This window comes from Brassica napus, chromosome C4 (genome assembly GCF_020379485.1).
Source record: "Brassica napus cultivar Da-Ae chromosome C4, Da-Ae, whole genome shotgun sequence".
NCBI classification, from domain to species: Eukaryota; Viridiplantae; Streptophyta; class Magnoliopsida; order Brassicales; family Brassicaceae; genus Brassica; species Brassica napus.
In genome coordinates, this window is record NC_063447.1 from 35,014,762 (window position 1) to 35,036,124 (window position 21,363).

Genomic DNA, 21,363 nt, shown 5'->3' on the forward strand with positions numbered 1-21,363 from the left:
TAAAGATTTCAACTTTCAAATCGAGAATATGTTGTTAGAGATTGAGACTGATGTAACACCTGCTACGGATGACGACGAATTTGAGGGGAGATGAATCTGGAAGTGACAAAGGATGGAAATGAGTTAGTGTCAGTGTGAGTGAGCTTCATTTTCTGATGTTGTTGGATCGGAATAGGGCTTCAGATAGTGGTGGTCGCGAATCCGGTGAAGACGGAGACCGGCGAAGACGGATCTGAAAAGCGATGGAGGTGGAGGTGGTGACGAGCGATGGTGGATTGGAGAGATTACGAAGGTAGTGGTGGTGACGAGCGACGGCGTTACCGTCACTGGAACTTCGTCTCCTCCTCCTCCTCAACTAATACTCTTCAATCTCAATTTGAGAAGAACCCAAATCACGTTAGCAACACTGGTTCACATTACAAAAAATTACTGAAAGTAGACAATGAAGCTAACCTTATTGAAACTTAATTCCAAAGAACTATTGGGATTTTGTGAGAAAAATGAAGAAAAAAGGATTTTAGGCGGCCAAAACTTTTTATTTTCCCGCTGATAACAAATATAGCGTTTTAAAATGACAAACGCTATAAAAAAAATAAGTGTTGGTATACAATAGCAGAAATGCCAAAAACGCTATGCTACGATGCTATTAATACCCACATTTCCTGTAGTGCCTCTAGCACAAACTCGAGAAGAAATGACCGAACTTCGAGGAATGCTCTCATCTCTGATCGACGAAATTCGTAACCAAAGGGTCGCCAATCAAACCATCACTAACCGACTAGACCAGGCTGAGAGGGAACTCGCAGAGCAACGAGCTGCAAACATTCGAGAAAGAAATCAAACACCCCTCGATCCGTTAAGAGCGACGTCGAACCCCCAAAGCATTGGTCTGTTCGGTACTCCAGAGATCCCAAGCGCTCGATCTGGACGCTACACAGGAGAAAACTCAGAACGACCCCCACCGCAGGGCATGACCCACCGAAGCTTAAGCTACAGTGGATTGGATGAAATCGACCCCGGGCTCCAACGCCCACGAAGCACTCCAATCCAATTCCAGAACAGATCAACGGAAAGACAGGGAGAGCCGAGAACATGGATCGCGCCGTCGAACCATTCGATCCCCAAAAATCGAACTCCATCTGCCACGAGGACCTTCCACCAAACGGGATTCGATAACTCAACAGAACAAGCTCGGAGGCATGATCTTCGCGGTCCCGTCAATATCGATCCCCAAAGGGAAGACCTAGGGATCCCGAATGAAACCAGAGCGTTTCAGAATTATATCGAGAGGAACGATGCCGAGCTGAAAAGGATACATGCGATCGTGCATATGGCAACAAGCTCTGTCCCAGATATCGACATGGTCATCGAGGAAACCAGAAGGACTCCATTTACAAACAGAATCGCCAGCGTCAGGCTGCATCACGTCGGGAAGTTAAAATTCCCTGAATATGCAGGAAACACGGACCCAAAGGCCCACGTACGAGCCTTCTGTTTGGCAATATCGAGAGCACACCTCAACGATGAAAAAGAGGCCAGTTACTGCCGCTTCTTCGCCGAGAGCCTCACGGGGGCCGCCCTCGAATGGTTTGCTGAATTAGAAGAAAACTCGATTGACAATTTCACTCAGTTGGTATCTACGTTCCTCAAACCGTATTCAGTCTTCATAGAGACAAGAGTTACCGAGGTAGATCTTTGGAATCTCAAGAAAGCACCTTTCGAGCCATTGAGAGCGTACATAAACAAGTTCCGAGAAATCAAGGCCAAGATTTCGCATCCGAACGAGGTCGTCGCCTTAGCAGAATTGAAGAACGGCGTCTGGTTCTCATCCAAATTTAGGGACGAACTAGCAGTACGAGCACCTATCTCGTTGGATGACGCCCTACACCGAGCCTCTTACTTCGCCACCCACGAAGAGGAGGTCGCAACCTTAAAAGAACAGTATAGCGCGAACAAGAATAATGCGGCTAAAAAGCCTACTGCTTCTAAGGAGCCGGCGACCAAAGGACAACATTCCTATGCAATAAACAGCTCACCGCAAAAGTCTTCGACATACGACCTCAGCAAATATTGTGCCTTCCATGACCGCAAAGGCCATTCGACAGAAGAATGTCGAGCCGCGCTTAGCAGTCAGAGCGAAAATAAGAAAACCACTGAAGAAACCGGAGAGGAAGAGTAAGAGCCAGAAACTCCAAAATCCAACTGAAAAACCAAAGTCTCGACAAACAAAAGAGGCAGGGATACCGAGCAGGAATCACCGAGCTCCCCACCCCCAGCTCCGAAAAAAAGAGTCGACATGATTTTGTGGGGGCCAAACACCAACGCAACCGACAAAATCAGGAGGCAGACGGAAGGGAAGATACGCTTCGAGATCACAGTAGCGATCCTCACATTGGAAAACCCCGATGAAGCTACTCCTCCTCCGAGCATCGCTCAGTACAACCCAAATATGAAGCCTCCTTGCGGAAAAATCCCTAACTTCAAGCGAAAGAACAAGATGACCAAAATTCGCGAGCTACTGGAAAAACAGATTGCCCTACAGATTCAGAAAAAGACAGAATGCAGACCCTTAATCACAATCTGTCTGGGGGGCAGAGACACTACCAACCAGCACTGACTAAAAAATGGAATTTTCCGGCCCACGACAAAGGCAAAAAATGGATCGACTTCATTTACGGAGGCTCCAAGTTCTGCAATTCGGTCAACTCAATCAAACCGTACCAAGGGAGAGCTGAAAACAACGTAGGAGTGAGAGAGCCCCTATCAGGTCCCGATTATGAAATCACCTTTGACGAAAACGTGACCGCAAGTCTGATGTCCTTTTCTGACGAAAACGAAAACGAAACCACACGACAACGCTCTCGTGACGAAAACGAAAACGAAACCACACGACAACGCTCTCGTGATACGACTCGACGTCGGCGGTTGCGAACTATCTCGAGTAATGATCGACACCGGAAGCTCGGCTGATGTCCTTTTCTACGACGCGTTCCCTCGGATTGATCGAACTCGCTGTAACCGCCGGAGAAATTAGGAAAATCGTAGAATTCATCGTGATAGACCGTCCAGCCCCATTCAACGCAATCCTTGGGAGGCCTTGGCTATATAACATGAAGGCAGTTCCTTCAACCTATCACCAATGCCTGAAATCTCCAACCCCGAAAGGAGTCGAGACTATCAGAGGAAGTCAGAAGAGCTCCAGAACATGCTACCTCGCAAGCTTCAAAGACATCGAGCAACACCCCAAGTCAAGCGGCGAAAACCAACAACAAATGTACCCATGTACACGAACCACCGAGCAACAGACCCTGTCTCAGGGAAAACAATCGAACTACGTTATGACTTGATCCCTCGATGAGGGTACGTAGGCAACTCACGACACGAGTCCAGTCACCCTCCAACCACAAAACTCAGAACGAGCATATCGCACTACCCGAGGAACAGCGGCACAACAATATTAAACTGCCTTCTTGTTACAAATCTGTAATGAAACAAAATCTGACATATTAAGAAATATAGTCTTTAATATCACAGTTCGAGCATATCAGATTTCCTAATCTACAAACCGCAAAACTATAACAGTCGACCGAAAACCGAGACCCTGATCAAGTCTTCGGTTGCGGCCAACTCCGCCAACGAGCGCGACAAAACTAGCTAACAAAACCTTTTGTTACAACAAAACCATCGATGAAAGTATCTACAACAAATCGACACACGGTCCAAAAGATCGGCCTCACATAAACACAAAAACTAAATAATAACAACAAATAAACTGGTACTCACGACCCCCTCTTTATTAAATAATAATAAATAAAGCAACAAGGAGCAAAAAGGGAAAACAGAAACAGAAAACCCCTAAAGCTACTCTTCGATGCCAAATTCGCCATCCTCGAACTGACCACCCGAGCACTTCGTCACATCGTCTGCCGCAGAGGGAACCCTAGCAAAGAAATCCTCTGGTAAATCCTCCGAAATCTGAGGCAGATCGAGCTTCCCAACGGAGAAATCCGAAACCGCCATCACATCGAGCTTGGACCCAAGCTCGACCTCCTTCATTCGAAGTCGCAACAACTCATCTGAAGCCAGAAGATTGTTATTCATGATTTCCTTCAAGGGATCTATGTTCGCCATGACCTCCCTAAGACGAGCTTCACAATCAGTTGCGGCCTTCTTCTTCCCCCACTTCTCCTTCAGAGATACCAACACGTCCAAATAGCTATCCGCCAGAGCTTTTTTAGCGTAATCAGTCGCGCGACGAAGGTCATTAGAGAGCTTATTAGCAGAAGATTCAACCTTCGCTTCCAAAAAGGAAACTTGCTCGTGTGCCGATTTCCTCTCGTTACTCACAACTCACAGACGAGCTTCGAGCGAAGCAGCTTGATTCCCCAATATCTCAGCGGCGGCCAGTTGAGCGGCATTGGCACGCTCTCGATCTTGAGCCATCTTCAGACCAAGCTTCAGCTCTCGAACGACCTTCTTTATCTCGAAAAGCTCGTCAGAGCGCGAGACGTCCTGCAGGTGCATTTCAAAAGTCGCCGTGAACTCGTTATCTGCACAGACAGAACGAACCAAATATTCGACAAGGATCGAGTGTCAAAAAGAAAGACCTTAGCATGAGTCACAACCATCTTCACATAAGCCTCACGTTCCGTCATATTTCGCAAAGAAGGAAGCGGACACCCAGCAGGTTTGAAATGCCTCACCAAGTGAGCAACACTGTCCGGGTCTTTCATAATAGGGAAATCTTTGGAGTGTGAGAACTGCCAATGAAACGGTTTAGCAACGGCCGCTTCACCCGAAACACCGAGACGATGGTCCGAATCATTCGTCTTCGCCTTCTTCGGGGGGCGGTCACGCCCCTCCGAACCTGTTGGGCTACTAGACTTAACACGAGCAACATATTTTTCACCCTCGAGGTCCTTGACCTCTTGGGTTGAAATCTGCGGAAGTCGGGTCTCCTCACGAAGAACTTCTGTGAGCGTTTCGCTCACGTTTCTGGATCGAATGTGTTCCACATTAGCACTACCAGTTCGAGTTCGCACCCTATCACACTCGTGAGGGTTTGAACTTCTCGAAGCCATATTTCTTTGATAAGCAAAAATGAAGCGAAGCTTTATAAGGATCAGGGCTTCATCGTATCTCAACGACCCAAACGAAGAGAATCTCGAAAGCTAAGGAAACAAAGATATCCCGAAACATTATACTTATCCATTAAGAATATCCGAGGTATCACGATCAAAGGTCGCGGAGAACAAAAAGATATTAAACAAAAAGAAAAGAAAAATTTAACTAGAAGCGGTATCACCGGGACAAACGACCCCCCAATTTGATCCCCCGAGTCCTCAGAGATTTGAGGAAGATCGAGCTCAGAGATCGACCAATCTGGCACGGCGGCTGATGCGACGAGGTCCTCACAATCCCTTTCCATCTCCTTTAAACGAGCAAGCTCTGCGTCAACGGTCAGGCCCCCGTCCTTGAGCTTGTTCAGAAGATCGATGTTGGCGGTCACTTCTTGCAATCGGATCTCGGCAGACACTTCCTTCTTCTTGTTCGTCCACCTATCCTTCAAAGATTCAAGGATCTCTCTGTACCGCTGCTCGATGTCACGACGAGCAATGCGAGAAGGACAATGAATGTCCCGATCCCTCTCGACCTCGAGCACCGTGATTTTCGCCTTCTGAGCAACCACCTGGGTTGTAAGAGCCTCGTTCTCCTGGTGAATTCTCCTCCAATCCTCGGTCAAAGCCTCGATCTTCTCGGCATCTTTCTTCCCTTCTCACTTGGTGACCTCGAGCTCCTTCGAAAGCCTCTTGATTTTGGAACCAATGCTCTCGATTCCTTGTCGTTTTGAGAAGCCACGACGTGGTCTTCCATCACCACAACGTATTCCTTGAAAGCTGCCATCACCTGAGAAGAAATCAAGACAAGCAAATAAGAACCTCGAAGCAAACTTTCAAAGAAAAGATGGTGGGAAACGAACCTTCGAGCTCGCCACCGCAACCTTGGCGCAAGCCCCCTTCTCGGCTGAGGAAGTAATAGATGGAAGACGGTAGCCTGCAGACCTCATGCGACCAGCGAGGGAAATTAGGTCACCTTGGCCGCAAACAAAGAACCATCTCCCTCAGGAACAAACCTAGAACGAGATGAGCCGGGCAAGGCACCCTTCGACGACCGGCATCGTTTGCGGGTCGCCGTAACGGTCTCATCCCCCGAGCCAGGGCTCAACGAGAAAGGAGATCGCCTATCTCCCGAAGCGTTTTCATCGTTGGAGTCGTGAATCGAGATCCAGGGAGATTTTCCAGAAGCTTGGCCCCTCGTCACAGACCCGGAAGTACGGAATGACGGCCTCCTCACGAGCTGTCTAGTTAATCGATCCGAAGACTTAGCCTGAACGGAAGGAGTCGCTATGACTTCCTGGGAGTGTTCGGCCTCGTCATCAGAACCCCCAACCAGAGGGGCCCTGTTGATCCCCTCCGGCATAGTGAAGACAGTTCGAATCCGAGTTTGGTCGAATGAAGACCAGTTCGAACGACCTCCATGAAGAATCCTGATCAAACCACGAATCCCGTCTGACATCGAAGAGCGTCCGGAAGGAGCTGAATTGATCAAAGAAAAATGAAAAGTTAAGCCACCCACTTTCCAAAGAGAAAAATCGACACATAGACCAAAGAAAACTAACTGATATTCTCGGCCCAGCTCTGAGGAAGCCGAGAGAAGTCAAATTCACCCATAGATGCTCGATCCACCTTTAAAACAAAAAATTGCTCATGCCACTTCTCATCGCAGTAGGGGATATCCTCGATGACGTGGCGAACTGGGCGCGGAGACACAAGGAAGGTACCAGAGTTCTGCTGGTTCCGTTTCACCAGAACGAGCTGTCGGAACTCACTAAGGCCAAAAGAAAGACCTTCCTCCCTAGCCCTAACCAAGAAGGCGACAAGATACCTAAGAAAGTTTGGGAGGATCTGAGTAAGCGATAACCCAAGCTCCGCCATAATCTCAAGTATCGGCTCCGGGACCGGGAAGATAAAACCACAGGAGTGAAAGAAAGAAAAATAGGCTCCACAATAACCTTCCCGCACAGTTTCGGGAGTCTCAGTCGTGCCGGCCAAATCGAGAGCGACGGCACGATCAACCCCATACGTCTTATAAAGATACTCGAGATCATTGGCTGTAGTCGTCGAACAAGGGAAATTGAACGAAGAAGACATCTCAAGTTCAGTGATAAGGAAATTTTAAGAACAGAAGAAAAACGAAGGATGCAAAAAAGGATTGAGGTGAAAACGCAAAACCTCGCGTATTTATAGAAATCCTAACGGCTCTATCGGCATCCCCGAGAAAGATAATGATGACCTAGGTTTTACCCTAGCGGCGACTGATATAGTCGTTACACCTTTTTTAAAAATAAAAAGAGAAAATGAAATTTACGCGCCAGACAACGGTTTCCCAAGAACCATCAAACCAAAATCGCATCGATTATCAAGCGACAAATCCCGAATTGATAACTAACCACCTCTTTATTCTTTTCGATCAAATCAAAAGAGTCTGGGGGACAAATGTTGGACCCAAATTCGGTCAAAACGTTAATGGACCGCGATCAAAGTTATGGGCCTACAGGAACCGAAGCCCATAGCAAGCAATCGAGCTCGAAAGCGAAGGAGTCGAGGTCCCGGAGATCGCGGAGTAGTCCCGGAGATCGCGGAGCAGTTACGGAGATCACGAAGTCGACTTACTATAAAGAAAGGAGAAGAGACATGAAGAAGGACACGTTGAAAACCCTAGAGAGAGCTACACACTAACATCGGCCTTGTTTCCTCCCGATCTTAGACTCTTTTCTTTACGGTTCTCGTTTGTCGTTTGTATCACTCGATCTAGTTCAACTCATTGTATTCGATCTTATTCATCAATAAAGTCCATTTTTACCTACTGGAAACTGTTTAACATCGTTGTGTTCTAAAGATATCGTTGCCTACATCATTTGTCTTCCCTAGATCAAACCCCGATCACTATCAAATACTTAGTGTAGATTTTAGGTTCTACACCTTCGATCTGCACCGGTGGAGCTTATTCGAGTCATCATAAGAAATTTGAAAACTCACTTTCCACCGAAGAAGAAGATCTAGTTCCCGCAATGGGTTCTTCATAGTTTTGCCTATATGTATTTGTTCACATTATCATACATTTTGGAATTTTAGGTTTCAATATATCTTTAACTTACTTCTATTATTCTTATTTGCAGAAGATGAAGTTGATGGTGAAGAAGAGAAATCTCCATCTTTTTTCTCGCTTGTTGGTGATAAAGATGAAGAACAAGAAGTGTGATTGATTTTTTATTTATTTTTGGGATTATCTTTGATTTGGTGTTGGTTTTATTCAATATTGGATTCAGAAAAATAAAGCATTTGTTATGAACTTATGAGTTATAATATTTGGATTCAGCAACTAAAGTATTGTTTATTTTTAAAATGTTTGGAGTCTAACAAAACTAGTGTTTTGATCCAACTAAAATCTTCAACTAACAAGTGTATTGCTTTATCCTGTTCAATCTTCGACTAAACTCACTTACTGATGCGTCATGAAACTGATAAAGCGTCTTGAATCATGTCTTGAAGCGTTCAGGACCCATATGTTCGTTTGTAATTCTACGTCCCGCGGGCCGATCCGCAAAGACCTACATGTTTTGCAGTACGGGTTTGGTCAGCCATTTTGAGGACTGCATGACCCGCCATGATCCGCTCGAAGACGAGCCCGCTGCGGTACGGGACGGATCAACCTGTTTAACATTCCTATTCCGGATACTGAGCGATTGCCACATGGATGGAAAAGGCGAGCTATTTTTTCCTTCGTTCTGTTGAATCAATCAGGCAAAGAGATACACCGAACACTTGGTAATTAACTTTCAATGTATTATATATCTGATGGAAGTCAACTTATCATCCATCTATATAGAATACTAGGTAGAATAGATTGATAAAGGATATTTTGTTTTTAATAAATATCTTTCTGCTTATGTCTGACAGAAGCCTATCGCTTGTTCTGCGCTTGGGGCTCATCATGGAGCTGGCCTCTTGGAAAGCTTCAAGAAAAGGGATTTCTGGAGAAGAACATTCTCACTATTAAACTTGAAATCGAAGTTTTTGATATTATTGGTGAAGATTGATTATAAAGAACCTTGAACTTGTTAGTTTTATCGTCCTTTTATTCACTTTCTGGTTAATATAATTACATTTTTTTTTCTCGTTATTAGATGTCTTCGGTTTGGGAGCTTTCCGAGAAGCACCCGGACATTGCAGTGAATTTTAGACCAAAGAACCACTTTTTGAAGAAAACATACATGCATGTCCTGCTTGGTCTCATTGGACAAGGCTCCACATAGCATCTCCGATACTGAGCTAAGCAACGCTCGCAGCGAGTTGATTGATCTAACAGAAGCGGGCTTTAAGCTAGACTGGTTGAAGACAAAGCTTGATGAGGTTTCCTTGGAGAGGAAGAAGGCAAATGCTAATGTTTCTTATGTCCTAGAACTCGAGGAACATATCAAGAATCTTAAAGTTGAACTGAATAAAGAGAAGGTCAAATCTGCTGCCAAATTTTTGTCACTGGAGCAGGAGGTGTCAGCTCTCAAATATGAGCTGAACAAGGACGCAAGATCTTCCACTTAAGCTTCGTCCTTCAAAGATGTTTGTTTTTCCATTACGAAGAGTAGCAGAGGACGTCTGCCTAGGGGGTTTGTTATGAAATATTAGACTGAAAATTATTTCTATATTTTTATTAATTGCCTTTTTTTTTGCTAATCAAAATGTTTCAGATTTGATGATAAAGTCAATAGGTTCTCGTTCAGAAACAGGAAAAAAAAAAAAGATAAAGCAAATACACTATATAAATATGTGATTCTATAATCTAGTGAAGTCGGGAAAGGGCACCAAATGCCCTGACCATTCAAACACAAGTCACACGCTCTTTTCATTTTTCTAAAGTTTTTTTTTTTGAAAAATTCATTTTTCTAAAGTTCACTCATTTCATTTTTCTTAAGTTCACTCATTTCTTAACTTTAATGACAAGATCCCACGTGTGATTGTCTGTTGTTGAGGTGAACTATGAACTCATTGCTGCACGCCAGTGTGCATGTTTTATGACTTGTTGCCACGTTGAGAGGATCCAATGAGGATCCAGTTAAGTTGTACATGACCACTGGTTTAATAATGTTATTCCTGGAGCGCGTTGTGTTGCGGGGCTTCCTGTTGAGTTATTGTTGCAGTCGTTGTGTTTTGATTCCCTGCAGCAGGTCCTGGCTCTGCAACCGACGGAGACCCTGACGAAGCAGTTGGAGTGGTCTCCAAACTAGTTCTATATGAAAATTCGTGTCGTCATACTTTAGCATATTTAATTCGATGAATTTTCTCGAGTGGTGGAAGTATATAAAGTTGTTTTCTTGGTATTAGTTTATTTAGTGCCTTTAACCAAGGCACTGACACTGGTGCCGAAGCCACGTTACTGAATACGTGTCCAGGCTGTATGCGTTGGCGTTACTCTAATCCCCTGTATATTAATTAAAAGATGTTTACGAGTTTTTTTTTAGCCACATATCATCGGTAGCATAATTCTTAAAATCATTAGAGAATTATGATGGTCCATCTATTTATATAATAAGTTTTTTATTAAACTAACTATAAATTCATTATTAATATTTTTTATTATTTCTTTAAATAAAAATTACAAAATTGCCTAATGTAGCTAAAGTATATATGACAATTAATGATTTTGAATAATAAAGATTTGATAAAAGTTAGTGTATCTTCCTTCTATCATATTTGTTTAATTTTAAACTATTAAAATAAATTAAACAACCACATTAACCATATAATAAAAAATTTTGATTTTTCAGTATATGTTATATTTTTAATTTTCAAAATCGACTATAAATTACTAAAACTGTTAAAAGTCTCACATTCAAATTTTGTGATACATGTTTTAATTTTTTTTATGACAATATACAAATGATAACAAAATCATATAAGTAAAAAATCTAATTTAATTAATTATTAAGATTAAATATATATCGCTTTAGATTAAACTATATACCATATAAAATACATAAATATTTTAATTTCAAAATTTACTTTGAAAATTTTTTTTAATAAAATATTTGAACAAAAATTGACAACTTAATTTTTTAAAAATTATAAATTACTATAACTATTAATCAATGAAAATTTTGTTATCATTAATTTAAAATTTTTGGTATAAAAGATACAAATGATCAAAAATCCATATGACTAGAAAACATCATTTAATATATATTAATTTTAATAATATATTATGAATATGAATATCATTTAAATTTAATTATATATCCTATCAAATAAAAAAATATTATTTATATTAATAGAATTGATTTATATGTTCGCACCAATTTAATTATATATGTAATACTTACTGACTTTTAATTATTTAATATATATTTATTATTTTATAATATGTTAAAACATATAACACAGAAAATAATTTATAATTTGTTAAAACATATAATACATAAAATAATTTTTATATATAATATTTATCCCGCAAGACGCGGATATTAATCTAGTGTATGCGTATAACTAGTAATTCTTTTGTATTAACTACTCTCTAGGAATATCTTTCTTACATAGATCTGGAGGTGATTAGTAGTTGTTGTATGTGTTGTCCACAGCCCTATTTATTTCTAAAGCACCAAATTCAGAGTAATCAAATTTCTTTTTTAAACCATATCTCTTGAAATAACCTACAGCTAGCTGTACAAGTGCTCTGCAGAGCCAAATATCCAAAGCAATTTTTTAGTGCCTTCCATAAAATTCTACATCAATAAAATCTAAAGCCACAACAAAAAATTTACAGATTTTTTTCTACAGTAAAAATTTTAAAGGTACAACCCTTAACAATCAGACCCACTGTTACTAAAAACGAACGGTAACACCAGTAGTGAATGGTGGTGATTTGTTGAATTTTTGTTTTACACTCTTAAAGCCTTTTTTTTTTTTGGTAAAATCTTAAAGCCTAATTTGATTAGTTAGAGATAAATTTGGAGACACTAAATAAAAATACTTATAGATAGAATTGTGCTCACTGTCTTTTTCTATTTTGTGTGTTTACATTAGCCCTGTTCTTTTTGTAAATGCAGCGGCAGCGTTGGCGTCTAGAAAATACACTCTACTTTTGTTGTTTTATACACAAGACATCGGAAATAATGAGGCGCCGGTGTTAATATAATAGACGCAGCGGCAGTTTCCGAGCTATAACTGACCGCTTAAAATTTCAGCGTCAGTCGCGTCTCATTGCGGCGACTCTTTTCACTGTTGCGGCAACATTCGGCAACATTTTTTAAACTCACACCCTCCTCCGGCATCGTTTAATTTATTGTCGCTCTAGTAGACGCACCGTCCATTCTCCGAACATGACTATTGGCGTTTAAAGTTGCATGCAATGATAAAACAATTTAAGAACTAAATAGTTGATCAGAAAAATATTTATAAGAAGGGTCACTACAAGAAAAAAACGGTATTCTGACGGACATTCCGACGGAAAATGAAATCCTCGGAATTTTCCGAAGAATTTCCTCGGAATATACCGACGAAATTCCGAGGAAACATCAATCCGTCGGAATATTCCGAGGAAATTCCGACGAACTAGTGATCGATCGATGCGTTTTTGAACATATACCCATCGATCGATCACATTGTTACGCTTTGGTCCATCTTAGCGATCGATCGATGCGTTTTTGGACATAAATCCATCGATCGATCCGTTTATAAAAAAACATTCGAGATTTTGAAACCCCAAACACTAGTTCCTCGGAATTTCCTCGGAATATTCCGAGGAAATTCCGAGGAACACTTGATATCCTCGACCGATCGATGGGATAATCTCATCGATCGATCACATTGTTACGCTTTGGTCCATCTTAGTGATCGATCGATGCGTTTTTGGACATATATCCATCGATCGATCCGTTTAAAAAAAATTGACGTTTTGAAACCCCAAACACTAGTTCCCCGGAATTTCCTCGGAATATTCCGAGGAAATTCCGAGGAAGAAAAGGGTTTCCTCGGAATTCCCTCGGAATATTCCGAGGAAATAGAGTTTTTAAACCGAAAACAACGTTTTTGCGGTTTGAATAACACCTATATAACCCTTATTAAGTGTCTTACGTTCATTATGAAGTCAAAAATTTGTTCCTTACCCTATAATAAACACTTTTCCGATTGTATGAACGAAATCCCCACAACATAAGAGAAACACTTATACACTTTAATGAACGGTAAAGGGAATACTTACAATTCGTTTTGAAATTTGTTATTTCATGGTTTATGCTCATCTATACAAAGAATCCTCAATGGTATGCATTACAATTGTATAAGAAATGAAATACGGCAAAAAAAATTGATGTTTTGAAACCCCAAACACTAGTTCCTCGGTATTTCCTCGGAATATTCCGAGGAAATTCCGAGGAACAATATAAATTAATAGAAATACATGCACAGGATATTATTTTTCCTCGAATTAATGAAAATATTCCGAGGAAATTCCGACGGATATTTAAGTGGCCGTCAGAATTTCCTCGGAATATTTTCATTTAACCGGGCAAACAAGCCGCCAAATATTTCGGGAAAATTGAAATTGAAAATACTGAGGGAATTCCGACGGAAAATATCCGTCGGACCCAAGGTTTTATAAACTCCAAACGTATCTTCTTCCCCATTTCTCTCTTCTTCCTCTCCGGCGATCTCTCTCTCCTTCTGGCGTTCTCCACCTTCTCTCGCGACGAACTCTCCGGAGAATCCTTTCCATTCCCTTACAAATCATGTAAGGACCCTATCCCACTCTCTTGGGTCCTATTTGTTAGGTTTTTAAGTAGATTTGATGATTTTAGAAGGTTTTTGATAGATTTTTGTTAGGGTGATTGGGTAGGATTGTGATTTGTTGTGTAATAGGTTTAGAATTGTGATTTGGTTGTGTTGAATTGATTTAGAACTTTTTTTATAAATTGTTCATTATTTTTGTATTTACAAAACGTTTTTTTCTATATAAATTCGATTTTACAAAACGTTTTTTGTATATAAATTCGATTTTTGGATTTATAAAAGATGATTTCATATTTATAAAAATATTTATATTTATTAAAACTAATTTTGTATTTATAAAACATTTTTTTGATTTATAAACACTATTTTTTTTATTTTTGTATTTATAAAAACTATTTTTAAATATACAAATCGTTCTTTGTATATAAATTCGATTTTTGGATTTATAAAAGATGATTTATATTTTAAAATTAATTTTGTATTTATAAATATATATTTTTATTTATAAACACTATTTTATTATTTTTTTTGTATTTATAAAAACTATTTTGTATTTATAAAAAGATGATTTCATATCTATAAAAATATTTATATTTATAAAACTAATTTTGTATTTATAAAACATTTTTTGATTTATAAACACTACTTTATTATTTTTTGTATTTATAAAACTATTTTGTATTTATAAAAAGATGATTTCATATTTATTAAAACTAATTTTGTATTTATAAAACATTTTTTTATTTATAAAAACTATTTTATTATTTTTTGTATTTTAAATATGTTCTATTTCAATTTTAATTTTAATTTTATATTTTCGAATTTCAATTTAAAAAAATAAATTTATAATTTTTTTTTTAATTTTGGAAATATTCCGAGGAAGTTTATCCCTCGGAATATTCCGACGACATCTTCCTCGGAATATTCCGAGGAATTTCCGACGAACTTGTGGTCCTCGGAAATTCCGAGGAAATAGGGTTTTTTCGGAATTCCGTCGGAAATTTCCGAGGGATTTCCGAGGAAAGATGAATTTCCGAGGAGTTATTTCCGAGGACTTTTTTCGTCGGTATGTCGTCGGAATAGCGATATTCCGACGACATACCGACGATTTTTTTTCTCAGTATGCCGCTGTTTTCTTGTAGTGGGTTGACAATTGACATCATTAAACCCTTTTTACTTCTACAACCTACACTCATTTCCTATATTGTTTCTGGACCAACGTATGTCAAAATAACCTAAAAATATAAAAATAAATAATAATAGTGTTTCTAAAAACGATAATAATTAATATTGCCAAAGATATCATTTAAACCGTAAATTACCAGTTTGAAAATCATGCAACAGAGACGATCACTCACCAACGTTAATAATACTGTCGTCAATAAAGACATATTACAAACACAGATTGTTTACATATCCCCACATATTCCAAAATTAAATGTAGATGGGATTTATACATAAGAAATTCATTTAGTTAAAAAGTCATCGTTTCATTACTAAATAATACGTACTTGCTCATCGATTAAACTAATTAATACCGACGATCTCGACTGATATAAACAACATCGATATGTTAAATAGTACTAACCTCGTATAATCATAGTTAAAGTAAGTTCAGTTTGCTTTTCAAATACTATTGAATAGTTAATATTATAACCTGTCTAGAAATAATCACATGTTCCTGAATGACAAACATCATTCTCAGCATCACATGCTTTCATAATCTTCACCATCAACTCTTCCTCTTCTTAATCGATCATATCCATATGTTAGATTTAGAACCAAATAGCTCATCAACCATATACAATTATCTTTACTTCTTTCACAAGGAAACAATTTACAGAGAATCCAAAACCTAAATAAACATTGTTGATGGAGACCTTAGTCTTCAGCTGGCTACTCTTCATCTGCTTCACACACTTGGCTTCATCTACAACCCAAGACTTCTCTTTCATTGGCTTCAAAAACGCCTCTCCAAATCTAATATTGTCCGGAGTTGCGGGGATAGCCGACACAGGAGCTCTCAGGCTCACAACAGACACAAGTCGCATGACCGGTCACGCCTTCTACTCCTCACCAATCCGGTTCAAGCCACCCGGTCAAAACCGAACTCTCTCCTTCTCCACCTCTTTTGTAATAGTCATGGTTCCAGAGTACGTCACGCTTGGAGGCCACGGACTTGCCTTCGCCATCACGTCAACTCCAGATCTCCAAAATTCTCTTCCTAGCCAGTACTTCGGCCTTTTGAATTCAAGCCGAGCTAACTTCTCTAGCAACTTCTTAGCTGTGGAGTTTGATACCGTCAGAGACTTGGACTTCGATGATATCAATGATAACCACGTTGGCATCGATATAAACACTCTTGAATCAAGTACTTCAACTCCAGCTGGCTATTTTCTACCTAACACAACCAAAAAGGAGCTTTTCTTAGACAGTGGTCGAGTGTTTCAAGCTTGGGTTGATTATGATTCAGACAAGAAAAAGTTAGATGTTAAGCTCTCTCCATTGTCCGAGAAACCAAAGTTGTCTCTCCTCTCTTACAATGTAGATCTGTCCTCTGTCTTTGGAGATGAGATGTATGTTGGTTTCTCTGCTTCCACCGGTATGCTAGCTAGTTCTCATTACATCTTGGGTTGGAACTTTAACATGAGTGGAGAAGCTTTGTCTCTGTCTTTACCATCTCTCCCTCGGCCTCCACGTCCTATCAAGAAGAAGAGCCCTGGCTTGATCCTTGGAGTGTATCTCTCGTGTTCGCTTTTGATCATCACGGTTCTTGTCGCTGCAGCGATGTTTTTTATAAAAAGGGCAAAAGATGATGATAGAGTTGAAGAGTGGGAGCTTGAGTTTGGTCCGCATAGATTTGCTTATAGAGAGTTGAAGAAAGCTACTAATGGTTTTGGGGACAAGGAGCTTCTCGGGTCTGGTGGATTTGGGAAAGTATACAAAGGAAAGCTTCAAGATTCAGACGAGTTTGTAGCCGTCAAGAGAATCTCTCACGAGTCAAGACAAGGTGTGCGAGAGTTCATGTCTGAGGTCTCCAGCATTGGTCACCTCAGGCATAGGAACCTTGTTCAGTTACTAGGTTGGTGTCGAAGGAGACAAGATCTGCTTCTGGTATATGATTACATGCCTAATGGAAGCTTAGACATGTACTTGTTCCACGAAAACCCTAAAGTTATCTTAACGTGGAAGCAACGTTTCAAAATTATCAAAGGGGTTGCTTCTGGCTTACTCTACCTTCATGAAGGATGGGAGCAAACGGTTATTCACCGTGACATTAAAGCCGCAAACGTTTTGTTAGACGGTGAAATGAACGGGCGGGTTGGAGATTTCGGTCTTGCTAAGCTATATGAGCATGGATCGAATCCGGGAGCTACAAGAGTGGTTGGTACGTTTGGGTACTTAGCACCAGAACTTACTAAATCAGGAAAGTTAACAACAAGCACTGATGTTTATGCGTTTGGTGCGGTTCTCTTAGAAGTAACTTGTGGTAGAAGACCTATAGAGACAAACGCGTTACCGGAAGAGCTTATAATGGTTGATTGGATTTGGTCAAGGTGGCAAAGTGGAGACATTAGAGATGTTGTGGACAGGAGATTGAACGGTGAGTTTGATGAGGAGGAAGTGGTTATGGTTATCAAACTAGGGCTTCTATGTTCTAACAACTCCCCTGAGGTTAGGCCTACGATGAGACAAGTGGTTATGTATCTAGAGAAGCAGCATCCGTCCCCGGAAGTTGTCCCTGCGCCGGATTTTTTAGATAAGAATGATAGCATGTGTGTTGATGATGGAAGTGGTAATGTTGGAGAGTTTGAGGATTTTGTGGATTCAGCTAGGTTTTTAAGTAGACCGCATGAGACTACCACTACAAGAAAACATCAAGGATTCTGAGGGAAAAAATCGTCGGAATTTCGTCGGAATATCGTTATTCCGACGCAATTCCGACGAAACACGTCGTCGGAAATAATTCTTCGGAATTTTTTTTTTCCTCTGAAATCCCTCGGAATTTTCCGACGGAATTCCGAGGAAATAAATTTCCGAGGAAATTCCGAGGATCCCTTGTTTGTCGGAAAAGTCCTCGGAATATACCGAGGTAGAACTTCGTCGGGATAATTCCTCGGAAGTTCATCGATCGATGCGTGTTTGGACATATATACATCGATCAATAGGAGTAAACCGACGGACTTTTTCCTCGGTTTATTCCGAGGAACTGTTCCCTCGGTATATTCCGAGGGATCCGTTCCTCGGAATTTTCCGAGGGAGTTGTCCCTCGGAAAATTCCGAGGGAAATGTCCCTCGCTATATTTTTTAAAAAACGGATCGATCGATGCGTTTTTGTTCAAAAACGCATCGATCGATGTAGTGAAAAATATAATTAATTTCCTCGGAATGTAAAAAATATTAATTTTTTTGAAAAAATAAAATTTCTGAAATTTAAATTCGAAAATATGAAATTAAAAGTAAAATTGAAATCATACTAATTAATATTCAAAGTTTCACAAATAAAAATAAAACATTCCGAGATTGGGGAAAAAAAAAACTACGGGTCTGGCACGTCCGGGAACACCTCGTTCGGGTACATCCTCTGCATCATCTCCATCATTTGCTGGTTCAGCCTCCTCTGTGCCTCATAGCCCGCCTGTTGAGCCGCCATCTGGGTCTCCAACAAAGATATTCGATCATCTTTGTCCTTCAACTGAGCCGTAAGTACTTCTGGATCAACAAAGGGCGGTGGTGCAGAAGAAGGAGGAACCGACCGGGTGCGACGACCCAAACCGAACAAACGTCCCTTCTTCTTTGGAACCGACTGAATAGAAAAAAGCCAAATTTAGAAATTTAAACCAAGAAATAAATGAATTGAACTTAAAAAAAAAAGAACTTACGGATTCAACGATTTCGTTGATTCGAAACCGGGACAAGTTGGTCGAAGCCGTCGAAGCGTCATCCTCGGTTTGAAGCTGAGACACTTCGTCTACCACCTGAGTTTGGACCAGGTCGACCACGTCCCTCACAAGACCGTCATCAATCTGGCCGGTCTTCTTGTTGGTATACGCCCTCCTCATTAGGGCGAGATCATCGACCGGCTCGCCATCATTTTCTTCCGCCTTGAAAAAAAACATAAAATTAAAGAAACATTAGAAATTAGAAGAAATGCACAATAAATTTAAATTCTGAAACTCAAATAATTGAAGAAAAAGCGGTTGAACTTACCATGCGATCTCCGAGAGTGGCAATAGATTGAGCACCCAAGTTATGCTTGTAGATGCCCTTCCCTTTACGGTCGCTCCTGCGGTTGGTGGAGTTGGTGGAAGAAGTTTCTTTCGTCTCCTCCTTATCCCAATGCGCACACAACTCCTTCCAGACCGTGTCGTTCATCGACTTTGGGACCTTTTAATTAAAAAAAAAGAAAAAGTTTAATAAATTAAAAAATAGTTTAATAAATTAAAAAATTGTTTAATAAATTAAATCGAACCTTATTGATTTCCCACTTCTTCTTCCACTCGTGGATCTGCTTCCCATAGTTGTCCATTACTTTATGGACGAAGTGGTGATAGATAAAGAGCGTCTCATCGGAATTCCAGTTGAACTCTTGCTGAAAAAAAAACACAATTAGTAGAAAATTTATATTAAAGATTAAAAATATAAGTAAAAAATTAGAATACTTACCGCAAACTGACGAAACCACAGAACCTGCTTGTCGGTTGGGAAGTGAGTGAAAGTCGGATGTCCACTGTCGAGGGCCGAGTACATCATACGGTTGATCCATGCGCTGATCCCGTTCCCGGATCGGTTGAACCTTATTAAAAGAACAAACGGTTAATAATGAATCCAAATTTAAAGAAAAAAAAATGTTTAATTACCATGTTTGACCCCGTCCATGTGGATACGGAGTGAGATACGGAAGATGGTCACGACCGGGCTGTTGAACCAACTCCGCAACCCTCATCACTCCCGGAGGACCCGGAGGAACAGGAGCGGATGCAGCAGCGGGAGCGAGAGGAGCATGAGCGGGTGCAGCAGAGGGAGATGTATGGTTGGAGCTGTGGGGCGAAGGGGAATCCTGAAAATGGCTGGAATCCCGAGACTGGCTCCCCGTACCACCACGACCACGACGCTGTCGAGGCCGGGTCTGATCATCATGAGACCTGTAAATTAAAAAAATATATTTAATAAATACAGAAATATATAAATTAATTTTTTTTATTAAAAAAAAATCCCAAATAATTTAATCACAGAAAAAGATTTATATATATTAATATTTTTTAATAAATATATAAAAATAGTTCTAATAAACAAAAAATAGTTTTAATAAATAAAAATTTTTTAATAATTAAAATGTTTTGTAAAATCCAAAAAATCGAATTTATATAGAAATTTTTTTTTGTAAAATCCAAAAAATCGAATTTATATAGAAAAATCGTTTTGTAAAATACAAAAATCGATTTTATATACAAAAATCGATTTTATAAATACAAAAAATAAAAAAATTATAAAAAAATTCTAAATCAATTCAACAAAACAAATTATTCAACCAAATCACAATTCTAAACCTATTATACAACCAAATCACAATCCTAACCAATCACCCTAACAAAAATCTATCAAAACTACACAAAAACCTAACAAATAGAACCTAAGAGAGTGGGATAGGGTCCTTACATGATTTGTGTAAGAGAAGAGGGAGATCGCCGGAGATATCGTCGGATTTCAGGGGGAAATCGCCGGAGAGAAAGAGAGGAGTCGCGCAGAGGAAGAAGAGAGAAATGGGGAAGAAGAAGGGGCTCGTGGTTATAAAACCTAGGGTCCGACGGACATTATCCGTCGGAATTCCGTCGGAATTCTAATTTCAATTTTCGCGAAATATTTGCCCGGTAAAATGAAAATATTCCGAGGAAATTCCGACAGATAGTAAAATATCCGTCGGAATTTCCTCGGAATATTCCGAGGAAATACCGAGGAACTAGTGTTTGGGGTTTCAAAACATCAATTTTTTTTGCCGTATTTCATTTCTTATACAATTGTAATGCATACCATTGAGGATTCTTTGTATACATGAGCATAAACCATGAAATAACAAATTTCAAAACTAATTGAAAGTATTCCCTTTACCGTTCGTTAAAAGGTATAAGTGTTTCTCTTATGTTGCGAGATTTCGTTCATACAATCGGAAAAGTGTTAATTATACGGTAAGGAACAAATTTTTGACTTCATAATGAACGTAAGACACTTAATAAGGGTTATATAGGTGTTATTCAAACGGCAAAACGTTGTTTTCGGTTTAAAAACCCTATTTCCTCGGAATTTCCTCGGAATTTCCTCGGATTATTCCGAGGAAACTCCGATGAAACCCTCTTCTTCCTCGAAATTTCCTCGGAATATTCCGAGGAAATTCTGACGAACTAGTGTTTGGGGTTTCAAAACGTAATTTTTTAAAAAAAAACGCATCGATCGATGCGTTTTTGAACAAAAACAAATCGATCGATTACTAAGATGGCCCGGGCCGTAAGATTGTGATCGATCG

The 21,363-nt window shown here is 39.8% G+C and overlaps 2 protein-coding genes and 1 long non-coding RNA gene across 3 annotated transcripts; all 3 read left to right on the forward strand.

The window, feature by feature from the left end:
• Positions 1–970: 970 nt before the first annotated feature.
• LOC125586031 lies at positions 971–2,179 on the forward strand. The gene has a single exon (XM_048755813.1). It carries the CDS (start codon positions 971–973, stop codon positions 2,177–2,179), a length of 1,209 nt encoding a protein of 402 aa, XP_048611770.1.
• Positions 2,180–8,058: 5,879 nt separating this feature from the next.
• LOC125585489 lies at positions 8,059–9,871 on the forward strand. The gene is made up of 2 exons (XR_007322417.1): positions 8,059–9,149; positions 9,248–9,871. It is a non-coding gene; the product is annotated as an uncharacterized LOC125585489 (long non-coding RNA).
• A 5,238-nt stretch (positions 9,872–15,109) lies between these two features.
• Positions 15,110–17,768, forward strand: LOC106428958 (L-type lectin-domain containing receptor kinase S.4-like). Its single transcript, XM_013869702.3, has one exon. It carries the CDS (start codon positions 15,714–15,716, stop codon positions 17,730–17,732), a length of 2,019 nt encoding a protein of 672 aa, XP_013725156.2. The 5' UTR covers positions 15,110–15,713; the 3' UTR covers positions 17,733–17,768.
• The last annotated feature ends 3,595 nt before the right edge of the window (positions 17,769–21,363 follow it).